This window comes from Myiozetetes cayanensis, unplaced genomic scaffold (assembly GCF_022539395.1).
Source record: "Myiozetetes cayanensis isolate MyiCay16 unplaced genomic scaffold, myiCay2020 scf3, whole genome shotgun sequence".
Lineage (NCBI taxonomy): Eukaryota > Metazoa > Chordata > Aves > Passeriformes > Tyrannidae > Myiozetetes > Myiozetetes cayanensis.
In genome coordinates this window covers 53540988-53563263 of record NW_026087521.1, presented here as the reverse complement: position 1 = coordinate 53563263, position 22276 = coordinate 53540988, and the positions used below count along the sequence as shown (strand labels likewise).

Sequence of the window (22276 nt, the reverse complement as noted above, 5' to 3'; positions counted from 1 at the left end):
ATTTTACTGGTGACTCTTACTACTCTATAAGCTAACTATGCCTTACATAGACTCCTCTGACACAAGATTGATCAGAGCAGCTCACTACATTTGGAATTGTTGCAAGACTGTTTCAACTTCTCTGCAGCTTTGTGGCACTGAACACTCCTTGCAGATGGCAGAGCTGAAGGCCAACCTTTTTGGTAACACTCTGTGTAGAAGTGCTCAGGGTACGTGGGAGGGATGCACACTGCTGGGGCTTTTACCACTACTCTACCCACTCTACTGCCAATGTTATTTGCCTGTAGTGGAATAAGTCCTTCTTTAAAACTAGGGCTAAACTGGATTTGCTTTGGAATAGCTTAATAGCTTGGGAAAAGAATGTTAACTGGTGAATTTCAAATTTCTGCAATTTGAAAGTATTAGGCTGATGCTGGACCTGAGGTAAATGAGACCAAGGTGGGTTAAATGAGTTTACACTCTCTTATACATGATCTAAAATCTTACCGATATGGAGAGGAAATACTGAACCAGCCCTGTAACTTGTGTAAAGCAGGAGCATTGCCACTTTTCTCACCAGTATTTCACTGTCTTTTATCAGAGTTGGATTTGACTTGATCATTTCGGGTTTCTAAGAGGAATGCTACAAACACTAGAGGGCTTAAAAACTACTGCCAAAACCAAAGTTAACTTTCTACTGTAATGTGAAGTAGTTCTCTTGGGTGATCAAAGTGAAGATGTAGTGCACGAACTGGCAGTGTCTAATAACATAAAAATGCAAGTAGTTTTACATAACCCTGATTGTTTTATTTATTCAAAACTCCTGCCAGCTAGAAAAGATTCTGGGAGTCTTCTGGAAACAAGGTAGAAGTCTCTTGAGTTGTGTGCTGGAAAAATTAGTGTTGACTATGAATAGTCCAAATTCCTGCTAGTGTTTATATAAGACCTCTCCAAAGGGCAGTTTCAGACCTTAGGAACAGTATACAGATAATAAAACTCAAGTTAAATAGCAGAGAGATGCATATGCAAAAAATAACAGCAAACCTCATCAGACATCAGCTGTGGTTTGCCTGAGATGCAGAATCTCATTTTTATTTTAGGAAGAAAGGAGGTGATTTAGGATGTCCTTCCTGAGACTGAAATGCACCAAGAACCAGCAGAGAGAGCAGTGACTGGGGAGAATGTCAGGGAGGCCATTGTCAACTTAGGGATATAGTTTTGGGTTGTGGTAGTGGGGAACTAGAGGTCTGTGTCAGCAGGCTTAGGTTGAAAAACTTCCATCTTTGTAAGAGGTGGGGGAAGAGAGTGACCACAGCAATAGGCTCAATGGGAAAGTGGTAATGGGATAAGGAATTTAGGAGGTGTGGGAGTGGCAAAGGCCCTCCAGAGATTAGTCTCAAAGTATAAGGAGGAGAGAAGGATTACTGTGGAAGTTAGAGATGCAGTATGGAAGCGCTGATGAAGAACTAGATACAGGCTGGTCAAGATCAGAAGACTCACTAGGTGTGACACATGGTAGGCCACCCCATCTGGAACTGTGTGAAGTAGAGTGGGTATGCCTAAGGTGGATCCTAACCATCCAGGAGGGTAAATGTGTACTTGGGCTTCAGGGAACACATAAGGAAGAGAATCTACGCAACATAATCTGATACTCTGCTGATAGATCTCTAACAGCCTGTAGCATGTTCATTTCTGACTGGCTTTGAAAAAACCTGGTTGTATGGACTGGCCATGGTCAGAGCACATGCACTTTACTCTATCTGGACTCCAGCCAAACTGTTGCCTTCCTTCCTTCAGATAAATGCCAAGTTCCTTCAAATAGCCCTTCAAGAAATGCAAGTTGCATGAGTGTGTGTGTAAGGGCTTGGCTTTCTTTTATTTTTTGCCAGTTGAGTTATAAGGAAAATACTGCGTATCTGGAAAATGATGTAGATTGTGCAGCAGCAGAAGCAAATGAAATCAAGCTAGGTATACCATGTCTGGAGGTACTTCTGATATATATGATGTAGTAGTAACCTGCCCCACTGCAGTCAGGAGATAAAAGGAGAGTGTGCAAATGGCAGAGCCATCATTGTTCAACACATATTTGTTATGGGTTCTGGTGGAAAAAATGCAGAGTCTGATATAAAAATCTACAATCTTCCTTAGACGGTCATCTGTTTTTAAAGTGTCAGACCACAATCCTGCTGGTTCTTAAGAGTTTAGAACTAGTTTATTGGGGAGGTAAAAACAGATAGGTTAAAGGGCCCAAGGAGGAAAAAGAGACCCTATAGATTTTTCACATCTTAATTCCTTTACTTTGACATGAAGAGGCTGAGATTTCTGCTGGCCTGCATGATCACTGGTACTCCAGCAAAGCAGCTCCAAATTGTACCAAACTTGCACAGTGCTTGCATAGGTAGTAATGGCTACACCAGGTGCAACAGCATGAAGGTAACACATTATTACTTCTTGTTCTCTACTGATTTATTAAAAAAAAAAAAAAAAAGTTGTACACCAGCACATAGGAAACAGGAGTTCTTCTATTCCACAGGGATATTCTAGTCAAAGTGACCCAAGCTCCTGCTGGCCTAGAATGAAGGACTTGAATTTTCACTCCTTCGTGCTGCATTGTAATTACAGTATGGGGACTCAACATCTGTTTCCTTTTCTCCGTGTTTCCCTCAGTACTGGGTGTTTCTGCAGTGCAGTCTGCAGGGAGGCCTGCTGGCATTATGTTAGTCTGTTAATTTTCTATAGAAGAGCACTGGAGCCTTTTTTCAGACAACAAGTTCAATCTCTCATGTTCAGTGAATACACGAACTAGCAAAGATCTTGCTCCTCTGGTGTTTAATCAACCCTCTCAAATTTCACGGATCAGCTGTAAATAGGAAGCTCCCTCTAGTGAGTAGGTTCTGTTGTTGGTCTCCAAACAGTTAAAATATAAGGGAAAAAATGTGCTTGCTTGTACCAAGACAGGAAAACTACAGAATGGAAAACTTCCGCTTAACTTTGAAAGACAGGAAATGGCTGGTGTTGGAAAGGGAACAGGTAGAGGAGGAGTGAGCCAGAGGATATCTGTAGAAAACCAGCTATTCCCCAGACAATTCTCCTTCAGCTCTGTGTTCTTTTGGGGGATGGAGTTCCAGGCTGGCCCCTATGTTCCGAGCCCTTTATACACTTCCCAAGCACCCACCCCAGTTCCCTACTTCCTGCCTCTTCTGACACTGCTATAAATATCCTGCCTGCCTTGCATAGGTCCAGAGAAACACATATTGCAGATTAAAGGGAAGTGAGGTGACAGTATGAAAGAGCTTTTAGATCAGTTCTTGTGAAGTGTGAGATTGCTGGGTCCCCTGCTTTAAATGTCTTTAAAGAGTGAAGCATCCTCCTTGTTTATCATACTCACCTCTGGATTGGGATACATGGGTCTGTTTCTAAGTAAATTATTTCCTCCAAATAAATAGTATGCTACATATGGTGCAGAGCTAAAAGCTGAAAAATTTCTGGTATTTGGGAGAATATAGGATGGGGAAAAGAAGGAAGAGGAGACACTAGTTGTGAGACCACACTGCTTGCAGAAGTATAGCACTTGCAATAATGAATATCTTAAATGCTTTGGTGAAGTGGATCAGTCCAAGAGGAAGTAAAACAGCAAAGTGATCCCTAGGGCACTTAAGTAGCCATCGTGTACAGTACTTCAATAGCCACAAAATACCCAGCCCTCCCTCAGCGTCCCGCAGGGCAAAAATCACAAACCCAGAGAAGCGTGGGAAGACAGGGGCTGCAGTTCCTGTGCAAGAACTTCAGTATTGCAAATGATTGTGCTGGGTGAGGGCAGGATGAGTTCTTAAACCCTTTGTTTTACTTCTCTAAATATGAAGATCAGCACCTGTCCCTTTTTTTTTTTTTTTTTTATCCCCAAGGGGGTGAAGATTAAGGATTTAGTTGGTTATTTCCTTAGAGGATCAAGATAAAAAGGAGACTTCAATAAGTCTATTTCTATCTACTCTACAGACAGTATATTTTCAATAGAATTAAGCAGCTGTCCTGCTTTCCCCCCACTGTGTAACAGTTTGCAGCTTTACAGAGAAGCACATAAATAGAAGATTCTACAATATCAGACAGAACTCCTTTTTAGTGGAATACTGTTCATTCAGAGAGAAGCTTGACTAGATCTGGTGGCAGATAGCCAATAACCCTTATCAATATGTTGCCTTTAATACCTTTACTTTGGAACAAGCACCCTGCAGCAGAACCTGTGATAGTGAGTCTTGTGCATCATCCAGCTAGGCTGGAGTTCTGACGCTGATAAAATATACCTCCCAGAAGCCTCATGGGGGATACTCTGATTTTCCCCCTTCTGAGGCTCTCATCTTAATTCTTTGTACTTAGAGATTAATTCAAACCCTGCAGTTTTAAGTTCCTTCCAAACTAGAGGCATTTGTTACTTCAATTCTGGAGTCTATTTTTCTTATCAGGACGAGTGTCTAACCTGCCTCCCACATGCATTCTAAATTATAGCTATCTCTTGAGCTTCCCAGAGTATTCTGTTTTGCTCTCTTTCTGTTTGACTGGGAGGCCAACAGGATGAGAATCGTGTATTTACTCATATTTTGTTCTGAGCATTCTCCTGATGCCAAATAATTAAAAGACAATAAGGCTAGGACTAATAAATACTTGTGTTTCAGAGCCCTACATCACTCTATGTTGTGCAGCTCAGCAGGAGCATGCTGGAGTAGCACTTGCCAGCTTGATCCCAAGGAGATTTGTCCTTTCCAACAGACTGACACTTTTGAAAAAACAGCAAGCAAAGTGGGACGCAGGTCCTTACTGGCCTTTATTCTAATGCCATGTTTAAATGGCTTAAAAAAATGGTGTAGACTGAGAGCAGCAGACAGCACCTGTCTGGTATATTTGAACGTATGGGAAACAAAGCTTTCACTAGTACCGGAAAGTTTTCAAGCCAATAGGTTCCTTCCTGTCCATGCGAGATCTCATGTTTGTTTCTGAATGCCCTTCTCTCATACTGACTTCCTCCAGTACTAATGGCTGGTGGAAGAGCTGGGTAAAGGAAAGCCCAGGGTCTTTCTTTCCCTTCTGTGTCAGAAGCTGCTTTCCTGTTTGTCTTTTAGGCAGTATGGCATCTCGGTTCACTGACGTAAACTTTGTCCTTTGTGCTATTCAGAGCTCTCCTCTTCTGAATTTGACATGGCATACACACATCCTGACTAGGCTGTCTTTTTGAGACAGGATTCTAGGGTGGTAGTTGTCTTGGCACACGAAGGGGTTCACATTTTTGTGCAGGTTCTATATTTGTTCATCAAACTGTCATAATTTCAGCACATGACAGGGTTCCTTCCAGCACATATTCCTCAATATATATGTGGACCAGCAAGGAAAGATTGACCAAAGATGTTACTGAAATAATGTGGTAGTGCTTTGAGGCAGTATTACTAGGTCACACCATTGAAAAATATGGGAAAGGCAGTTTTAGTTCAAAAAAATACCCAGGTCCTGAACAGGAAAGAAAGATTTCAGAGGAATTTTCTAAGAGGAGTTTCTTAGCTCATGTAGCTCCCTTCTCTGTTGAAATCCATTAGAGCTTGCAGCACCGCTCTTAACTTGGGCACTTAGAACCAAAATGTTGATGTATGTTGTTTCCCTACTGAATTTTGGTCTATATCTCTTTTTTTTCCTGCTTTTTTCCTCATGTGAACGTCTCTGCTAGAGTTGCTGCAACATGCTGTATAAACATACTGAAATTTAGGGATGTGGACAACCAGTGTGCACAGAGATCAACAGAGCTGTAGGGGTTAAAATGAAAAAAAAAATCTTGTTTCTGTAATCCCAGAGTAATTTCTCTTGGCAAAGACCAAGCATTAAATGGAACTATACACTCATGAGCTAGCTACGTTTGCCTGCCAATTTAATAGCAAGAGCAAGCAGGATCTGTAATCCTTTTACCCAAGAAAAGAAAACTATGTTTTGGTGAGATTTCAGTATGGTGATAGCGATTTCAGATCCATTTTGGTTTTAGAGTGTATCGGCAGCAAAGCTGAAATGGACAGAACCAGGCAGTGCCAGTCTGCATTCTATAGAAGCAGTGATGTTTCAGCTATTCAAGATTATATTTCTTCCCTGCCCTGTTGGGAAGGTGGCAGGGAATTCCTTACATGTCTTGGTGCGTTTTCTCTGAAGTCCCTTACCAGAAAATGTTAACTGCAATCTGTGGCAATGAGAATGTAATCTGTGGCTGTTTTGCATAGCTGGATAATTTGTTGGTTTTGTTTTTAAGCCAATTGGTGACTCTCTGAGGCTAGCACTGCTCCAAAGCTTATTAATAGCAGTCCTTGACATTTTAGAGGTTTTATCTTTTCATTATGATTCATACATGCTCATTTCTGAATTTGCTAATGTGTACTTGCACTTCCTCAACTTCCTTGCTCGTGGAAGGAAGCAGTGGAAGGAAACAGTGTACACCAACAGCCTGTTTTCGTTAACTGGGATTCTGCTTATCCCACAGGATATTAGAAGTGAACATGTAACTCTGCATTGGTAAGCCACGCCTCTGGTTTTTCTCAGAGGGAAAAAAAAGCTGTGTAACTATTTAATTATTCTTAGTTGGTATATTAAGCGTGAAATTAAGCAGTTCCAAGGAGATGAACAACTGCTATTCAGAGGGAGTGTCTTTATGCTTGTCTTCTCCTCAGAACCTACAACAATTCAGTGTTCTTGACTCAAACTGTACCCCTTGGGGTAGGGGAAAATCAGAGCTGAGCAAGGGCTGCTAAAACCCCAGGCTTAGACGTGTGCCTCGTGTGTGCGTGTGTGTACATCTTGCGGTTCAGTGATGACCCTGATGACTTCTTGAACTTTTAATGACAATGCAGCTGTCTGTTCATGGTGCTAATTAACCCAAAAACTGATTCCTCCCTCCCCCTCGTTATCCATTCCGTGAACGAGATGTGAAAACAAGAAGACGACTTTTCCCGTGCCCTTAGGGCTGTCTGAGCCTGGCAGCAGTGACCCTGCTTGAGTAGAACTGAAAGAGCTGCTGCGCAATGGCCCATACTCCTTTTTAATGGGTTATTAAGATTCCACCTTCTCCCCCTCCCTCCAGTCCTGTTACAGTTTGGAGCGATGGCACTTAGGGGAAAACAGCTGCAGGAATAACTTTTCTTTTGGAAAGCCAGAGACAGCTGCTTAGTTTTTAAGTCTAGGGATTCCTCCACTACTTATTTAGGACCTGATTCCACTCCGGTTAAAATCAGTGGAAAGATTCCCACTGGATTCAGCAGGCAGTTGAAGGAAGCAGCTTCAGGAAGCAGCCTGCAATCAAACAATACTACTTCAAAATGTTGGAAGCAGCTAGAAAGAAAAAAGAGAGTAGGAAGGCATTTATCACAGAACTGACTTTCTGACTTGCCTGCAGTCTCAAAAGTACAAGCACTCAGCAGGCCAGTGTTTTACGTGAGGAACAGGTTGAATTAGTGTTTGTGGTATCCTAAGTTGCTTTTAAAAAACAGCTCTAGTATATCTACATTCATTTACAGTCTGCAGTGTTGACAGACTTTTATTGGCACAGTGAATTAAAGGACGGATCTTTGATGCGAAATGCTGATTTTAGTTTAGATACTCTGAGATCATGGAGGATAATGGCTTACTTTTTGAAATTATGCCAGTTCTCAGCACCTACAACTTTCACTGGTATGAATTTACTTGCCACTCCTGAAAAATGAGAAGAAAAATGGAATTTACTCTTGTTTCTGTCATTAGAGATTGTTGTTGTCACCTCTGATTTATACAGTGAAAGAGAAGTCTAAAAACATGCTGGAGAGAGTCAGAATTTCAGTTCCATAGAGAATTTTGAAATGGTAGAAATTTATTCCATCTGAAATGTGAGGGGAAAGTGAAAAGATCGGAGTTTTCAGAATAGATTTTTTTGGGAAAAGTGATTCAGATACATCTGAATATAATGTTTTGAAGGGTTAATTCCAGATGTCCGTTTTGAATGAAGGTTTCATTTCATATCAACATTAAGACTTTAAGTGCAGTTGAAGAGCACTGCTGATTCAGGATGAAAATAGGTCTTAGTTTTTCTGAAAGGAAAACTGAAAAACAGTTTCACTGAAGTTGATACTTTCCTTAGAAATTTGTGACTTAAGTAAAGTCACATTTCCTGACAGGAAAAAGTCTTTTGAGAAACATCCCTGATAGTTTAACAGTAACAGCCTCCCCTTCTGGAAGTGCTGATTTTGGTCAGGTTACATGCTACCTCTCAAGCTGGGAAAGCTTCCAGTTCATTAGTCCTTCAGGGTTTATAGTTAGCTTTTTCTGAATGCTGAGAATTCCCTTTAAAACACAAATCTAGACACCCTTTGCTTGCTCTGATCCTCGTCAATGGGCAGTTCTCCTGGGGTTTGTTGCATTAATGAACAAACGAGTTTACTTTGTGGTTGTGTTGCTGCCAGTGGACTGAGACGAGGTATTTCCCCTTGTATTTCTGTTAGTTCCCTCCCTGTCAATGTTTAAACAAGCTTACACCTGTGTTCCAGGTGTGAGCTTAACTGGAGCCCTGAAAAGCTGGCTCTTGGGAGGGTGGTTCATTACATTGCCAAAATAGTCCTGTTACAGCAGTGTCTCAGGAGACCTAGATAGGCAGGAAGCAGTCAGGCTCGGTGTATACCCTGGAAATGATTACCCTTATCTGTAAACATTCAGCAGTGCAGTATCCAGAGAACTTCTGCCTCCCAAGCAGTTAATGGGCCTTAGAGCATTCAGAAATAGCCATCACTCTGCCGGGGCAGCTGTGAAATGATTTTCCAACCATATCTTGTGACCTTTGTTTTTATTTTATTTTTAAAAAGTAACAAGGATACCTAAGAAGTGATACCAGAATGCAAGCTTACATCTCCCAGATTGTAAATTTATGAAAGTTTTCAGTAAGAATACTTTCAGAAGCTCTTGAACTTGAGTAGCACAGATGAGCTAAGTGACTGGTACATCCACTTGAAGCAAATCTCCATCAGATTCATATGGTCAGTCTTGAGAATTTCCATTTAAACCCCAATATTTATCAATAATGACTAAGCATAAAACAACATGGGTTAGTCTTGAATTTGTATAAATATTTGTCGTGCAAATCAAGAAGTCAACTATTGGTGTTAGACAGGCACTGTTAATCATTTAGTGTATTCTTTGTGTTTACAGAAGTCTAGCTAAGAGTCATATCTCATCAATATTTCATTGGGAGCACCAAGGGTGCATATAAGAACAACTTCTTGAAAACCATTCTGATTGTGGTTTATTGGATTGTTCAGGGACATGAAATTTTGATGAAAAGTATGTATGAGGGAAGTTTGGGTAGTAAAAGAATGAGATGATTATACTGTTTCTCTCTCTACTGCAGTTTCCATGAAACAACTTTGACTGTCAGTAGGAGAGTCAGGGAGTTTGAGGAAACTGCTTGAAGAAGAAAGGTAACAGGCCAGTGTCTACCTACCCTTTCTGCTGCCAATTATCTGTGCCATTGCACAGGGAAAATCCAGTGTCTTCAGAGCCAGAGGAAGTACGTTGTGCAATTTTTGTGTGCAACACCAAGTTCTTCAGGCCTTCAAAGGTCAAAAACTAAGGATGATGCTTTGGAATACAGTTATGACAGGGCACTACATGGGATTCTGGAAAGTTCTGGATAGGTGGGCAAATTGGTCAAATTGCTCTGATATTGTCTTGACCTTGACCTGTAGTCTGCTGGGAATTGTGATATATGAGGCTCATTCAGGACTCAGGGAGGTCTTCTACTTGCATTAATGAACACTGAATCGGGATCTCAGTGTTACACCTAAGTCTTTACGTGGTGCTCAAGACTCCAGGATAAAATTCTTCATGTAGCTAAGCTCAACTACATAGTATTAATTACTGTGGTTACATAACAGACATTAATAAAATTGACAATTAGTAAATTCCTTAAGCATTATGACAAACCAGAAGTGTGTCATGGACATGTATGTGAACAGTCTGCATATACTGTCAGCAGAACAACTGATAATGTCTTGAGAATGGTGAGCAAATTTCTAATGAGAGAAACTGTTTGAACACAGGTTTAATGCCAGCATTTGTCCTAATACTAGGTCCTGTCATATCCAGTGCAAGTAGGAACAGAAGAGCAGCACATAGAGGCCTGACCTGGTTAAATATGTGTACCTCTTTGGTGTGGACAGCTGCTTAGCCTGTCAGTTTAGTGCAAGTTTTCTAATGCAGGAAGGAATTTGCAGGCCCACCCAGTACCCTTGAAATCTATACATGCTCACAAACAGTTCTTCCTCTCTAGCTCCTACGTGCAAAATTGAGCATAAACCATGTGATCAGTGGAGTGCAGCCTCCTCAGAGAATGCTGGCACCCATCCCAGTTGGGCAAGGTGCTGAAGCAAGGAGAGTCCTCTGAAGTAAGGTGATGAAGCAGGGAGTGTCCAGGCCTGTGGCTTTTGATAATCCCTGTTTTTAAAGGTTTATATGGGCTGTCAGTGCTGCCCTATTTCTAAAGCGCAGATGAAAACTGCCTTCAGATGTTCTCTTTAGCAAGTCTGTCCTTCCTGTTCCTCTTCCTCCTCTTGGACTGTTTGGATCTGATGCCCAGTGTGTTCATGGATTGCACAGTGGGTTAAGGAAGACAATAAATAGGCAGATTTGGCTCAAGAGTTTTTCTGTTGCATCCTCAAAAAACACAGTCATGAATTTATGATGCTTGTTAACTCTGGATATACCCCAGGGGAAATCTAGCACTAAGGAGCAAAGACATGCCAGTTCAGCGTGTCTGGTTTTGCAGACGCCCTGCTGCTACCTGAAAATGTGAAGTAGCACCTACCAGGTTCAATCCTGGACATTCACTGGCAAGTGTTGGATTAGAGCATCTTCCTTCCCCTCCTCTTGTGTCGTATGTGAGCAGTCTCTTGCCTGCTTGGTGAAGGTAGTGGATTTGTTCTGAAAACCAGATATCAAGCTGCAACACAACAGCCTATGGAAGAAATAACCATAGCCCAGCAGAGCAATTTCTCTACAGCTTTGCAGGCCAAGGACTTTCCTTTCTCAGCAGAAGTAAAGCTTCCTGGGAAATTTGGAGCCAAAAAGAACAAAATAAAAAAAAAAAGGATCAAAAGGATATGTCTGCGCTGCCTCTTCAACCTGAAATCTCCTCATGGTGTACCCCTTTTGATGTACACCTGAAAGTCATGTAGTTTGGGACCTGTGTATTACCCTTGTTTAGGATCAACAGTACTTTGTTCTTTAAGCAGTACCCATGACCTCAAGAGAGTAAAAGTCTGCTCCGTGTGACTCAGAATGGGATTTCTGTGATTGTAGTAGGTTCTTTCAAATATCACTCGAACCATTTTAATCACTGTAGCACTTGTTCTTGTAGTTTATCATCATGATCCGTGGAAATGGAAGATCAGCTTCACTTGCATCTTTATGTCACTAAATCACAGGCAAAGGGCATGTTTTCTCCTCGCAGAGGCTGCTCCCTGAACTGTACTCTTTAGGTAATTCATCTCTCATCATATGCTCCGATTTGCTTTCCATGTTACTGCTCACTTGGTGGGTTGGGAAACGATCAATGCCAGATGCGCATTCCTTTCAGGCAGTAAATGCTCCTGCAGCAGTAAGTTATGTGCACCAGCTTCTTGTTTCATTAAAATCGCATATGGTTTCCATTTGTCCCTAATTGGTCTCACATCAGCTCTGCCATATTCTCTGAGTGGAAAGCTTAGACCTGTGGCTACACTGAACAAATCCAAAGAGCTATGAAAAACCAGGGTCTTGTCTGTCTCAGCCTGCCTTGCCCTCGTCCTGTACATAATGTGTGAGGAAGTACTTGATCTGTAAGAGAGGACTGACCTAACTCTTGTTCTATTGCACTGATCTTATGTTGACCAAAAGGAAATGGAAAAGGTGTTTTGAGCTGAGCACTGCTTTGAGTCATATGCTTGTTATTTTTATCCACTGTTGTAAGCTGGCTTTGGAAGTGCTTTTGTGCGTTGGTTTTGACAACCATCGTTCCAACACTGCTAACCTTGGCTGAAAGCATTTCTGTCTTTGGCAGTTGTCATAGGCACAAAACGAGACAAAATGCACTCTGCTGAAAACACTCCTTGGAAAGAGATGCGAGATGCCTCTTCTGCACTCTGTACATGAGACACTCCCTTCCACTCCATCCGCTTGTATAATTTTTCCTTCCTTTGCTCTGATACTTGCCTACTACCTTTTGCCTCTAGCTTCCAGGGACTAGTTAAAAAATATTTTGATGGAAGGTTAAAAAAACAGCCTACCAAAAAGGAGACAGAGAAATGTCTAGTTGGCAGGAATGACATCGGTTTCCCTGTTTATTTTACCAGAGGATTCTCAAAGCTGTAGGCATGCTCGTTACATGGTCTGTGGTGTCTGCTTAGATCTGTAGCAAACCTAGAACGTTTTGTTGGTGCAAACAGTGAGACTAACCCAGCAATGAGTGTAACTCCTGTGGCTCAACTCACTCTGTGCCTGTTCTAGCTAATGTCTTATGTCTGTCTGGCTTCCCTGAGTTTAGTAGATGTAATGCTAGTAACAACAGACACTGTTTTTTTTTTTCCCCTCTTTTCTTCCTTTAGCTTTTCTGTGTTTTTCACGAGGTATTTTATGTAGCTAGTTTTTACATTTACTAATATCTACATACAGATCTAAGAGATTCTACTTGCAAATGGATATAAATGCATTTTAGATTCCTCTTTTCTTCCTACTCCTTTTAGTCTTTCCTCTGTCTTCCTAACAGACTGTGTATGATGGGGAAGCAAGGGAGCTAATATTAGGAGTTAGATGCAGGGGCAATTCTGGGCAGCTGAAGAATCTTCAACCAAATTGCATATAGGAACCTGAATGAAAAGTCCAGAAGAGAATTTACAGATTCTTATCTAACAGAGACCTCTAGTTTCTCTCTGATTTTAATGTATTTCAAAGGGAGCGTGGACTTCCATAGGGTGATATACACCATATGGGGAGGGAGAAAAAGCTTGATACTGCTGCAATCAGAAAGACTGTATCCAGTTAATAAGCTACAGGTGAAATGCCAAGCACAAACCAAGTTCTGCTTGTTTTATGCAACCTTAAGTCTTTAATTTATGGTCTTGCTGAGAGGATTAACTTCCTCCCAGGTAAAGCCCTTCTAGAGCAGTTTATACTTTTTGAAGTTATGGGAGGTCTGATGCAATCACAGTCTTGTGTGAAAGAATTGTATTACTCCTTATTGTGCCATGTTGGAAATCAAGCAGCCCAGCATGTCCTGCAAACAGACTTTCAGTGGCAAGGAAACCTGCAGGCATGGGAAATGTGGTTAATATTTAGCAAGTGCAGTTGTAATCAGTTGTTTTATACAGAGTGTGGGCCTGGGTGAAGCCATTTAATTGTCTTCCATTTTTTGTGGGTGGCCTTCAAACAGCCTTGCCATGCCATGGGTGGGGAAAGTTTTTTGGATCTGTAAAACAAAGGCCGAAAGTAAATGTCATAGTTCTGGTTAGAACATGGGAAGGAAAGTTATCTGTATGTCTTGCTTTCTCCTATTCTTATTTAGACTTTTACTGTTAGTCATCAACACTTGCTAAAGTAAACACAAGTCCTTTACAATGTGATGTTTATGTGGCAGCTGATTGGTAGAGGTGATTGGTGCCAAGGAGGCACCAGTCAGTGTTCATAAGAGCACTTTGAAACGACAAGAAGTCAAGATTTGGGCTGCCAGTAATGGGAACCTGTCTGTTGGTTGAGGGGTATGAGAGGAAGGTAACCAGCAGTGAGCCTCAAAAAGCCTGTTTTTGCTTTCTTGATGAAGTTCTCTGGTGATGTTGTGTACCATTACAGCTGGATTTGACTTCTTCCAAGACAAAGCAAAAGAGGTTTGCCTTTGTGGCTTTGCCTGAAGGTCATGATGGAGTGGGACAAGAGAAAACTATTGTATTTTTTCAGCCTTCATGTGCTTTGGAGGAAGCCTTCAAATTCAATACTCTGATTCATAAAAGAATTCTATTTTGGTTATGGAGGAAGAGGTAACTTTCAGTACAAACAGATCATCAAACAGACTGGAGGCTTCTGGTTTTTCCCCTCTTCATGAATCCCCTGCTATCCTCAGTATTTCCCTCTCCATTCTACTTTGCTGTGGAAGTAGAGGGATGGGTGAAGGATTGCTTTCTTGTCCCCCTACTAGAGCAGGCACCAGCTACTTTCTGCTCGTAGAAGCCTGCAGCCACCAGGCATTTAATGGAGCCTCCCAAGAGGCTGCATATGGTTGGGCCATACTTCCAGTCCAAAGGACACAGTCCACTTTTAGTTACAGTCTTCTTTTTTTAGGGCAGCCAAGAGTGTTGGTAGTAATTCCTAACTGATCAGCCAGGGGAGTGGGAAAAGGAATGCATCTTGTGAGAGAGAGTGAGCAAGGTAGACAGCAATTCTATCTTAGCAGTACCATCAGCATCAGTGCTAGAAAATCTGTGAGCAAAAGAATCCTGCATTGACCATATTAGGAGACACTCTCATAAAGGCCACTAATACCTCAGCAGTGTGCTAGGTATACTCAGGAGTCTAAAACATAGCAGCTGCCTTAGTCCGGCATGATGTGAGTCCTCCAGCATGTACCAGCACAGTAAGGAGTTTTTGTGAGGCAGACTGAATGAAGGAGCTGCTAGTAAAGCTGGTGAAAAAGTCTCAGTAAATTGCGCTTGGAAGTGAGCCCTGTATAGTCTTTGGATGAATAAAATGGCAACCATCCTCTTTGGCATGTCCTGTGTCTGGTGTTAAAGCAGCATTTTTAAGTGTTGTCCAGTTTCTGGTGTAGTCAGTGGCCTCCGGATATGAGGAGCTTTTCTTGAGCCTCCCGGTCACGTTACTGCTCCCCATATATTTTATTTTGCCACTATTTGGATGTCAGAGAAGGCACTGGGAGAATAACTTGTCCCCCGTGTCTCCATTAGTAAACAACATGAGTCTTCCACATCCTTCACTTCAATGCAGTGAGCATGCATCTCAGCCAAAGCTCTCACTTTAAAATACTTATATTGCACACCAATAAAATAAATCCTTGAAAGAATAATGAGAAGTGTAGCAGTTGTTACTCTCCTGAACCGTTCATGGTAATTGGTCACAAGGGAAATGGTTTTGGAGAAAATCGTGGTCTCTAAAGGGTGTGCCTCCACTTAAAATGCCGTGTATGGATGATGACCAGCCCACTTGTGCAAAAGCATCTGGTTCTCATGGTGCAATTGAGCAAGCAACTGGGATTTGTGGTGTTAGCCCATGCCTGTACGGCTGCCTGCTTGTCAGGGGAAGGTGAGATTTGGGACAGGGTCACCATCTAGTGGCTGGCCCCGATAAAAAACAGGCTGGATTGAACAAGGACAGTTGATGCCTTTGCTTTTCAGTTGGGAAAAAGAGCTACCACATAATTATGACAGAATCACAGAATATGCTGAGTTGCAAGGTACCCACAAGGATCCAATCCTTTGCCCTGCACAGGACCATCCCCAAGAGTCACACCATGTGCCTGAGAGTATCATCCAAACACTTCTTGAACTCTCTCAGCTTTGGTGCTGTGACCACTGCCTTGGGGAGTCTGTTCCAGCACCCAACCACGCTCTGGATGAAGAACCTTTTTCTAACATCCAACCTAAACGTCCCCTGACACAACTTCAGGCCATTCCCACAGGTCCTGTCATTGGTCACCACAGAGAAGAGATCAGTGTCTGCCCTTCCTCTTCCACTCACGAGGAAGTTGTATGTGCAATGAGGTCTCCCCTCAGTCTCCTCCAGGATAAACAGACCAAAAGCCCTCAGCCACTCCTCACACGGCTTCCCCTCAAGGCCCTTCACCATCTTCGTTGCCCTCCTCTGGACACTCTCTAATGGCTTAATGTCTTTCTTATATTGTGGTGCCCAAAACTGCCACAACATTCAAGGTGAGGCTGCACCAGTGCAGAGCAGAGCAGGACAATCCCCTCCCTCGACCAACTGGTGATGCTTTGCCTGATGCCCTCCAGGACACGCTTGGCCCTCCTGGCTGCCAGGGCTCTGCTGACTCATATTTGACTTGCCACTGACCAGGACCCCCAGGTCCCTTTCTGTGGCACTGCTTTCCAGCATCTCATTCCCCAATTTGTATGAATATCCAGGGTTGCCCCATTCCAGGTGCAGAATCCGGCACTTTCCCTTGTTGAACTTCATATGGTTGATGATTGCCCAGTCCTCTGATTTGTTGGGGTCTCTGCAGGGCCTCCCTGCCTTTGAGGGAGTCAACAGCTCCTCATGGTTTTGTGTTGTCTGCATACTTTCTTAGTATCCCTTCCAGTCCTGCATCCAAATCATTTATGATTTGTCCATAAGGATACTGTGTGAGAGAGTATCAGAAGCTTTACTGAAGTCCAAAAAGATTACATCAACTGGCTTTCCTTGATCAGTTAGGTGTGTTCCCTTGTCATAAAAGGAAATCAGGTTGGATAAACTGGACTTTCCTCTCATGAAGCTGTGCTGGCTATGCCCAGTGACTGCATTGTCTTTCAGGATGTAGTAGCTAGTGTGTACCTGGATAAAATTACTTGGCTGCTACAAGTCTTTTCACCGTGTTGTTTCCTCAGCTTGGCTAATGCTTGTCTTAATCTAGCACATCCACTTCCTTTACATCAGGTATTGCCTGTTTGTCTGCTCCTTGACTCATGAAAAGAATGCCTTCTGCTATCTCAGCTGTAAAGTCAATGTCCTCTTCTGCTTCATATCTTACCTTCAGGCTTATTCTTCCTATGAATCCTTGAGAAAGTGAACACAGAGTGTTACTTGTTAAAGAGTGTTTGAGTTAGATATGTGTGCGTATGGGTAAATAGAAGGTCGTATAGGTCCTTTTTGTCCTATGCCCAGTCTAATTTGTTTGCCTTTACAAAATCCAAAAAAAGGCAAGGGAAAATATATAAATACATTAATAATTTGTGATAAATTTTTAGGTGCATTTCTTGAATCCTCAAACATAGAAGTTTATTATTTTCATAATAGTATTTTTTTAAAATATTAACTAAATGCCTGGTCTTCTTTCTCTGTTTTCTACCTCATTTTTTAAATAATTTTAAAGGTTGAGAAGCAGCACGTATGTTTTCTCCTCTTTGTATCGTGGCATGGCTACAATGCTTATCTTATCAAGATTTATATCCCTATCTAATTTAGCTTTTCATAAATAATTACAAATCACTCATGAGACCTTGCCAACTGCTCTAGTCCCACAAAGTGACTTGACCTGAACCCCCAAGGTACTGAGAAACATTCATCTTGGAGTATTTTCATAGGCAGTACTTCAAAGGAATTGTGGTTTAAAAATATGCAGCTATTTTGGTGACTACTTGTGTGGGATAAAGTTTCCCATCAGTAATAGTAGTACTGTAATAGAGCTTCAAGGAGAAGGGAGGAGTTCAGGAGAGCAGTCACAATACCTTTTGCCTCATTCTGCTCAAGTAGCAGGAGTCAGCAGAAGTAGTCAGTTAACATAACATGGACTGAATTTGTAACAGGAATACTGTAAGTTTCTGATAATTTGCAGAGGGGGAAAAGTTGCTCTGGCAAGTATGCATGGTCCCTGCTCATTTAGGAGCAGTGTTCTTTGTTTTCTGACCAGGTATGTAGAGTGGTCTAGCTGTATAACTGGGGAGTGGTGGTTTGAAGAAGCAAAGCTGGGAACTGGGAAACATGTGGCTGCAAATGTGCAGCTTGGAGCTCTGTTCTGGGCAGATTTACAAGTGGCTCTCATGTGTGGAGGCTTTAGGGTGTTGAAGCTACACGTGCAAGAGCAACTTCTGAGCAGTGCTGTCCATCCAGCATTTCTCTCCAGTTACTCAGAAACATCTAATCGCCAGGGGGTGGGAATTTAGCATCACAAAATACAGGGGCTAGACTAAAGTTGGAGTATGCTCTGCTCCTGGGCTATCACCTTGACTTTTCCGTCAATATGGAAAAAATGAGGCAGCGTGGGTTCTTTGTTCCTTTCTAGCTTTTACTGAAAAGAACTTAAACAGAAAAGTTACCATTGTGGTGATAAAGGCAACTTCTTGGAGAAACAGAGGGCTTGACCCATTTACAAAAGGCAGCCCACACTAAAGTTTGTCATGGCTTCTTTAGGTAAACTTGCTTGGATGGTTGTTCTTCTCCAGCTTTACTGGGGAACAATAGTGTGAAAATACAGACCCTTCTGCGTGCTTGCAAGGGATCATTAGCTGAAACAGGGATGCTGTAATGTGCTAGTGTAGATGTGCATTTTCAATCTTTGGTTCTTTGGTGAAGCCCTTGATTAGTCAATAAATCAAAGTTTCTGTCTCTAGTGACTGTGCTATTCTAATTAGAAGTTAAAGGACTGCCAAGCTAGCAGTGAAGTAGATGAAGAAAATGAGTTTTTAGGTATTTTGTCAGCAATTGAGAATGCGCCTGTCATCTTACATTCTAACTGTGTTGTGGTTTGGAAACTAGCATTTTGTAATACTGCCTTTTAGTATATTTCTTATCATTGCCAGTAAGATTTCTTTGTTGGTTTCAGACATGTTGGCAAACACTAAGTTTTTCAATTTCAGTGTATCAGATATGCAGTAGATGAAGATAAGATATTTGAAGCTTCTTGCTATAGACTCCAGCATTAGTGAACTATCCTGGAATTCACAAGGGAATTGAAGGAATTGTGTTCTTTCTCACTGACCCTTAGACAGTCTGGTTTCTGTAGCTTTGCAGATGGTTGTGGTGGTTGGGGACAACAAATGGAGGAACCTAGTTCTTTAAATATATTTGAAGATGTGAGTAAATTAAAGTCTGAACAGCTTGTTAAATAGAAGAGTCAATAAAATCCTACTGGCTTTTACTGACATTGGGTAATAGAAGTTTAAAAAAAAGTAAAAATATTTAAGTTTTACACTCAGTGAATGAAGGTTTTGTTGGCCCTTTGAATCAAAGCCAGCAGGACTGTCTTAGCCAGTTTAAAATTTCTTTGACAAGTCTGGCTGAAGCACAGGATATAAATCAGAGCAGAGTGAGTTTGTCTGCATTTGTTCTTATTGAACATCATCCTGTATGTTGAGAGTTAAAGACATTAAACACAAACTTCATCCCAGTGGCTTGGTGCAAAGTGTTTAATCTGTCTTGGTCCTACCTATAGTCTGCCTTGCAGATTTCAGTGAGATTTAACCATAAAATAATGCTTGTTCTTATTCTTTGCACAGAACTGGATTTCCTCTAAATAAATACTTGCTTTGGCATCCCATTTTACATGCCATCACTGTGTGTGAGATTTAGAATAAGCTGAGAGGAAGGTTGGCCTGGAGTTTTGTTTTATTTTACAGAATAATTTATCTAAGTAGATTTTTTTGAAGTGGAGGGTACAGCGTAAATGTTTTGTAAAGTTGTTTATAATCTGTTGTATTTCTACTCCCTTATGACAGTGATCCGAGCTAAAGTGGTGGGGAAGAAGCTCATGAAAGATGGACCATTTGGAACGATGCGATACACAGTCAAGCAGATGAAGGTATGTGTGCAGACATTTCACATAGGCTTGTAGATATGATAATGACTCTAATTAACATGTAATAAGAAACAGAGTTTGCATACTTATCAGCACCTCAACTTATTTTTTATTGGCCAGCCACAATGGAAGAAAACCAGCACTTAGTAGAAATTTGCCTGAAGAAGGGGAAGGAGCAGGAAGAGATCATTCCTGACGTACAGTGCTGAATACCTGAATTCTTCCATTATTTTTAAAATTTCTGGTAGTGAAAGGTGAAGATGTTCTTCTGTAAATACTGAAGTCCTGTTTTGTTTGCAACATGCACAGTGTTAGACTGTGGAAATGCAAGCTTTTCCATGCAGCACTTTCATTAAATCCAAGAAGCAAATTATAGCAGGGGGTCTGCCAGCCTCGGGAGAGTGTTCTTGTTTCTCCTCTTTCCTTGCATTCTTTGTGACCACCAGTTAGGATGATGGCATTTTTTTCCATGTACAGAACAAATGAAAATCATATAATGAAGTCTTTTCATAAAGCTAAACCAAACACTGTAGCTTTTATATATCGTCAGCTCAGAAGAGCTGTAAAACATTGACTCAGAGATGAAAAGAGGTAGATCTCCTACACCAGTTGCTTGGTTTCTTTAGTTCCTTTTTTCAGAGCTCTAATTCTTTGCTGCGCAAACTGCACTCAACCTGCTACTTTGGACTTAGTATTTTTTCTTAAACTGCCCTGTTGTTATGTAATGTTAAAAATCAGCCCTGGATTGTTTTTCTTGGCAATGCCATTCCAGTCATAAGACTGGTTTATGTCTTCAGAAAAAAAAAAAAAAAAAAGAAGAAAAAAAGGGAATGGAAAAGCTTGGCAGAGACTGCAGAAATCTGAAACATATTAGACAAAGTAAAGGTTCAGAAAAAACCAGTCACTTGCCTGCCTTGTAACAGTAACTCTCTTTATAAGGCAGTTTATAACTAAGCACGAAAGCAGGGAGGAGGAGATGCAAAGCCTGTTTCATAAGCTGTCGCAAAGCCATGCACGTAGCCAAATCTGGTCCTGGCATGGCTCTTCCACAAGCGTGGAATGCTTGCACTTCGAATAAGAGGGTGTGAGATGTTGGGCTTATTGGTTTCCTTAACCTTAAAAATTTCTTTTTAAGACTCCAAAGGAAATACATATCTGTTGATTACCTTGTATTTGTAAAAAACTGGGTATACTGGCAACAATGAGACAATGCTGCCACTTTTTATTTTCCCTTTTTTTTTTTTTTCTTGATGGCTATCCTGGGCCTCAGCAGGCTTACAGCACTCTGTGCTGTTCTTGTCCAGTTCTGTCACTCCTCAGCTCAGCAATTGTACCCCACTTCACTGAAGTGCTCAAAGTAGGGGCTTCATTAACTTTTTCTGATTTCATCCTGGTGTGTCCAGTGCCACTACTTTCCCTCCCTCTCAGTGCCAACAGTTTGGTGCTTCCTGTTTAACATATGACCATGAACAGGGTGCAGCAGTGATCTAGAATAATGGTAGTCCCTGACATGAATCACTACCCTTTACCAGCCATAACACTGGCTTCTCTCCTATCTAGTGATTTCCTATCTGCCTCATGGTCAGCCAGTGAATTGCAGTGTCAGAGGTCTTTGGGACAGCAATAAGCATTCCTCCTCCGACGGAGGAGTCGGCAGCAGTGTCCCATCCCTGCTATGAATAGAAAAGGCTTCGGTGTGTCTGCTGGCATGGGGAGGAGCGTAAGCCCAGGCAAGGCCAACATGTTGAAGTGGAGAAGCAGCCACTCTACTGTCAATAGACACCATCGTGTCAATCTTGAAATAAGATGCCTGAGCCTGCCCTGGCTGTTTTCATTGGGTTATTTTGCAGCACAGGGTCTTTTTGCAGGAGCAGTTCCACAGTGTTTTGTTAGGAAGCTGTGTGTCCAACAAAAGCAAGAGTGATTTTAAAGGGGAAATGGTGCATTGGTCAGACTGCCTCTGTGTGTGCTGCTTAGATGGTGGGCTGCTGGGATGTTGCATTGGACGTTTAGCTGTGACCTTTGGCAAGAGGGAACCTGAAGCAGTCAAAGTCCTCAGTAGAACTGGAATGTCCGGAGGACATAGTTCTTGATAAACAAACAAACCAACCAAGTGTCTTCTTTGAAGCCCTACTGTCTTTCTGCTGAGCTTAAAGACTTCAGTATAAAGAGGGATTTAGATCTATATAGTGGGGGAGTTCAAAATGATGCAGCAAATCTCTCCCTTGCTTGCCCCAAAGAAAGCTGACTGTCCTCCTGCTGAAAAGAAAACTGAGGAGGCCTATGGCTCTGCACAGCTGCATGGGAACAACTCTAAAGATAAAACTAACATGTCAGTCTGCATAAACCCTTCTGCACCTGCAGATGAAAAATAAACAAGCCATTTAGTTTATCAGCGTGTACTGAATTGCCTGTGGAAAGCACTGAAAGAAACAAACAATCTCTGTATTTCTTTCATGGGCTCCTTGGAGTTTGCTGGGATTAATTGTTGATCTCACTAACACTCCTGAACTTGTTGCTACATTTCACAAATAAGCCAGCTTGGGGCCTGGACTGGAGCACAAGGTCATTCTACAGTGACAGAACAGTGCCAGGCTTTCTAGCGTTCAGGTTTGTTGTTTGAAAAGGCCTTGTGCTTTTTCAAGCAACCTCTGCCTTCCCCCACTGCTTTCTCAAATAATATGAGAATGCTTTAAGATCACGTGTCATAAATCTGCACAGGAGTGATCTAACCCCTACGTGTTCAGTGATCCTGTAGTGCATTCT

At 41.8% G+C, this 22276-nt stretch overlaps 2 protein-coding genes across 5 annotated transcripts in view; one reads left to right on the top strand and one right to left on the bottom strand.

Annotated features, from left to right (window-relative positions):
- SYN3 (synapsin III) overlaps positions 1 to 22276 on the bottom strand; it is a 196793-nt gene that overhangs the window by 99976 nt on the left and 74541 nt on the right. The window lies entirely within an intron of this gene.
- TIMP3 (TIMP metallopeptidase inhibitor 3) overlaps positions 1 to 22276 on the top strand; it is a 37999-nt gene that overhangs the window by 6160 nt on the left and 9563 nt on the right. Inside the window, exon 2 of the mRNA XM_050323719.1 lies at positions 19431 to 19513. Within this exon, the coding sequence (XP_050179676.1) occupies positions 19431 to 19513 (83 nt within the window). The remainder of the gene's footprint in view (positions 1 to 19430; positions 19514 to 22276) is intronic.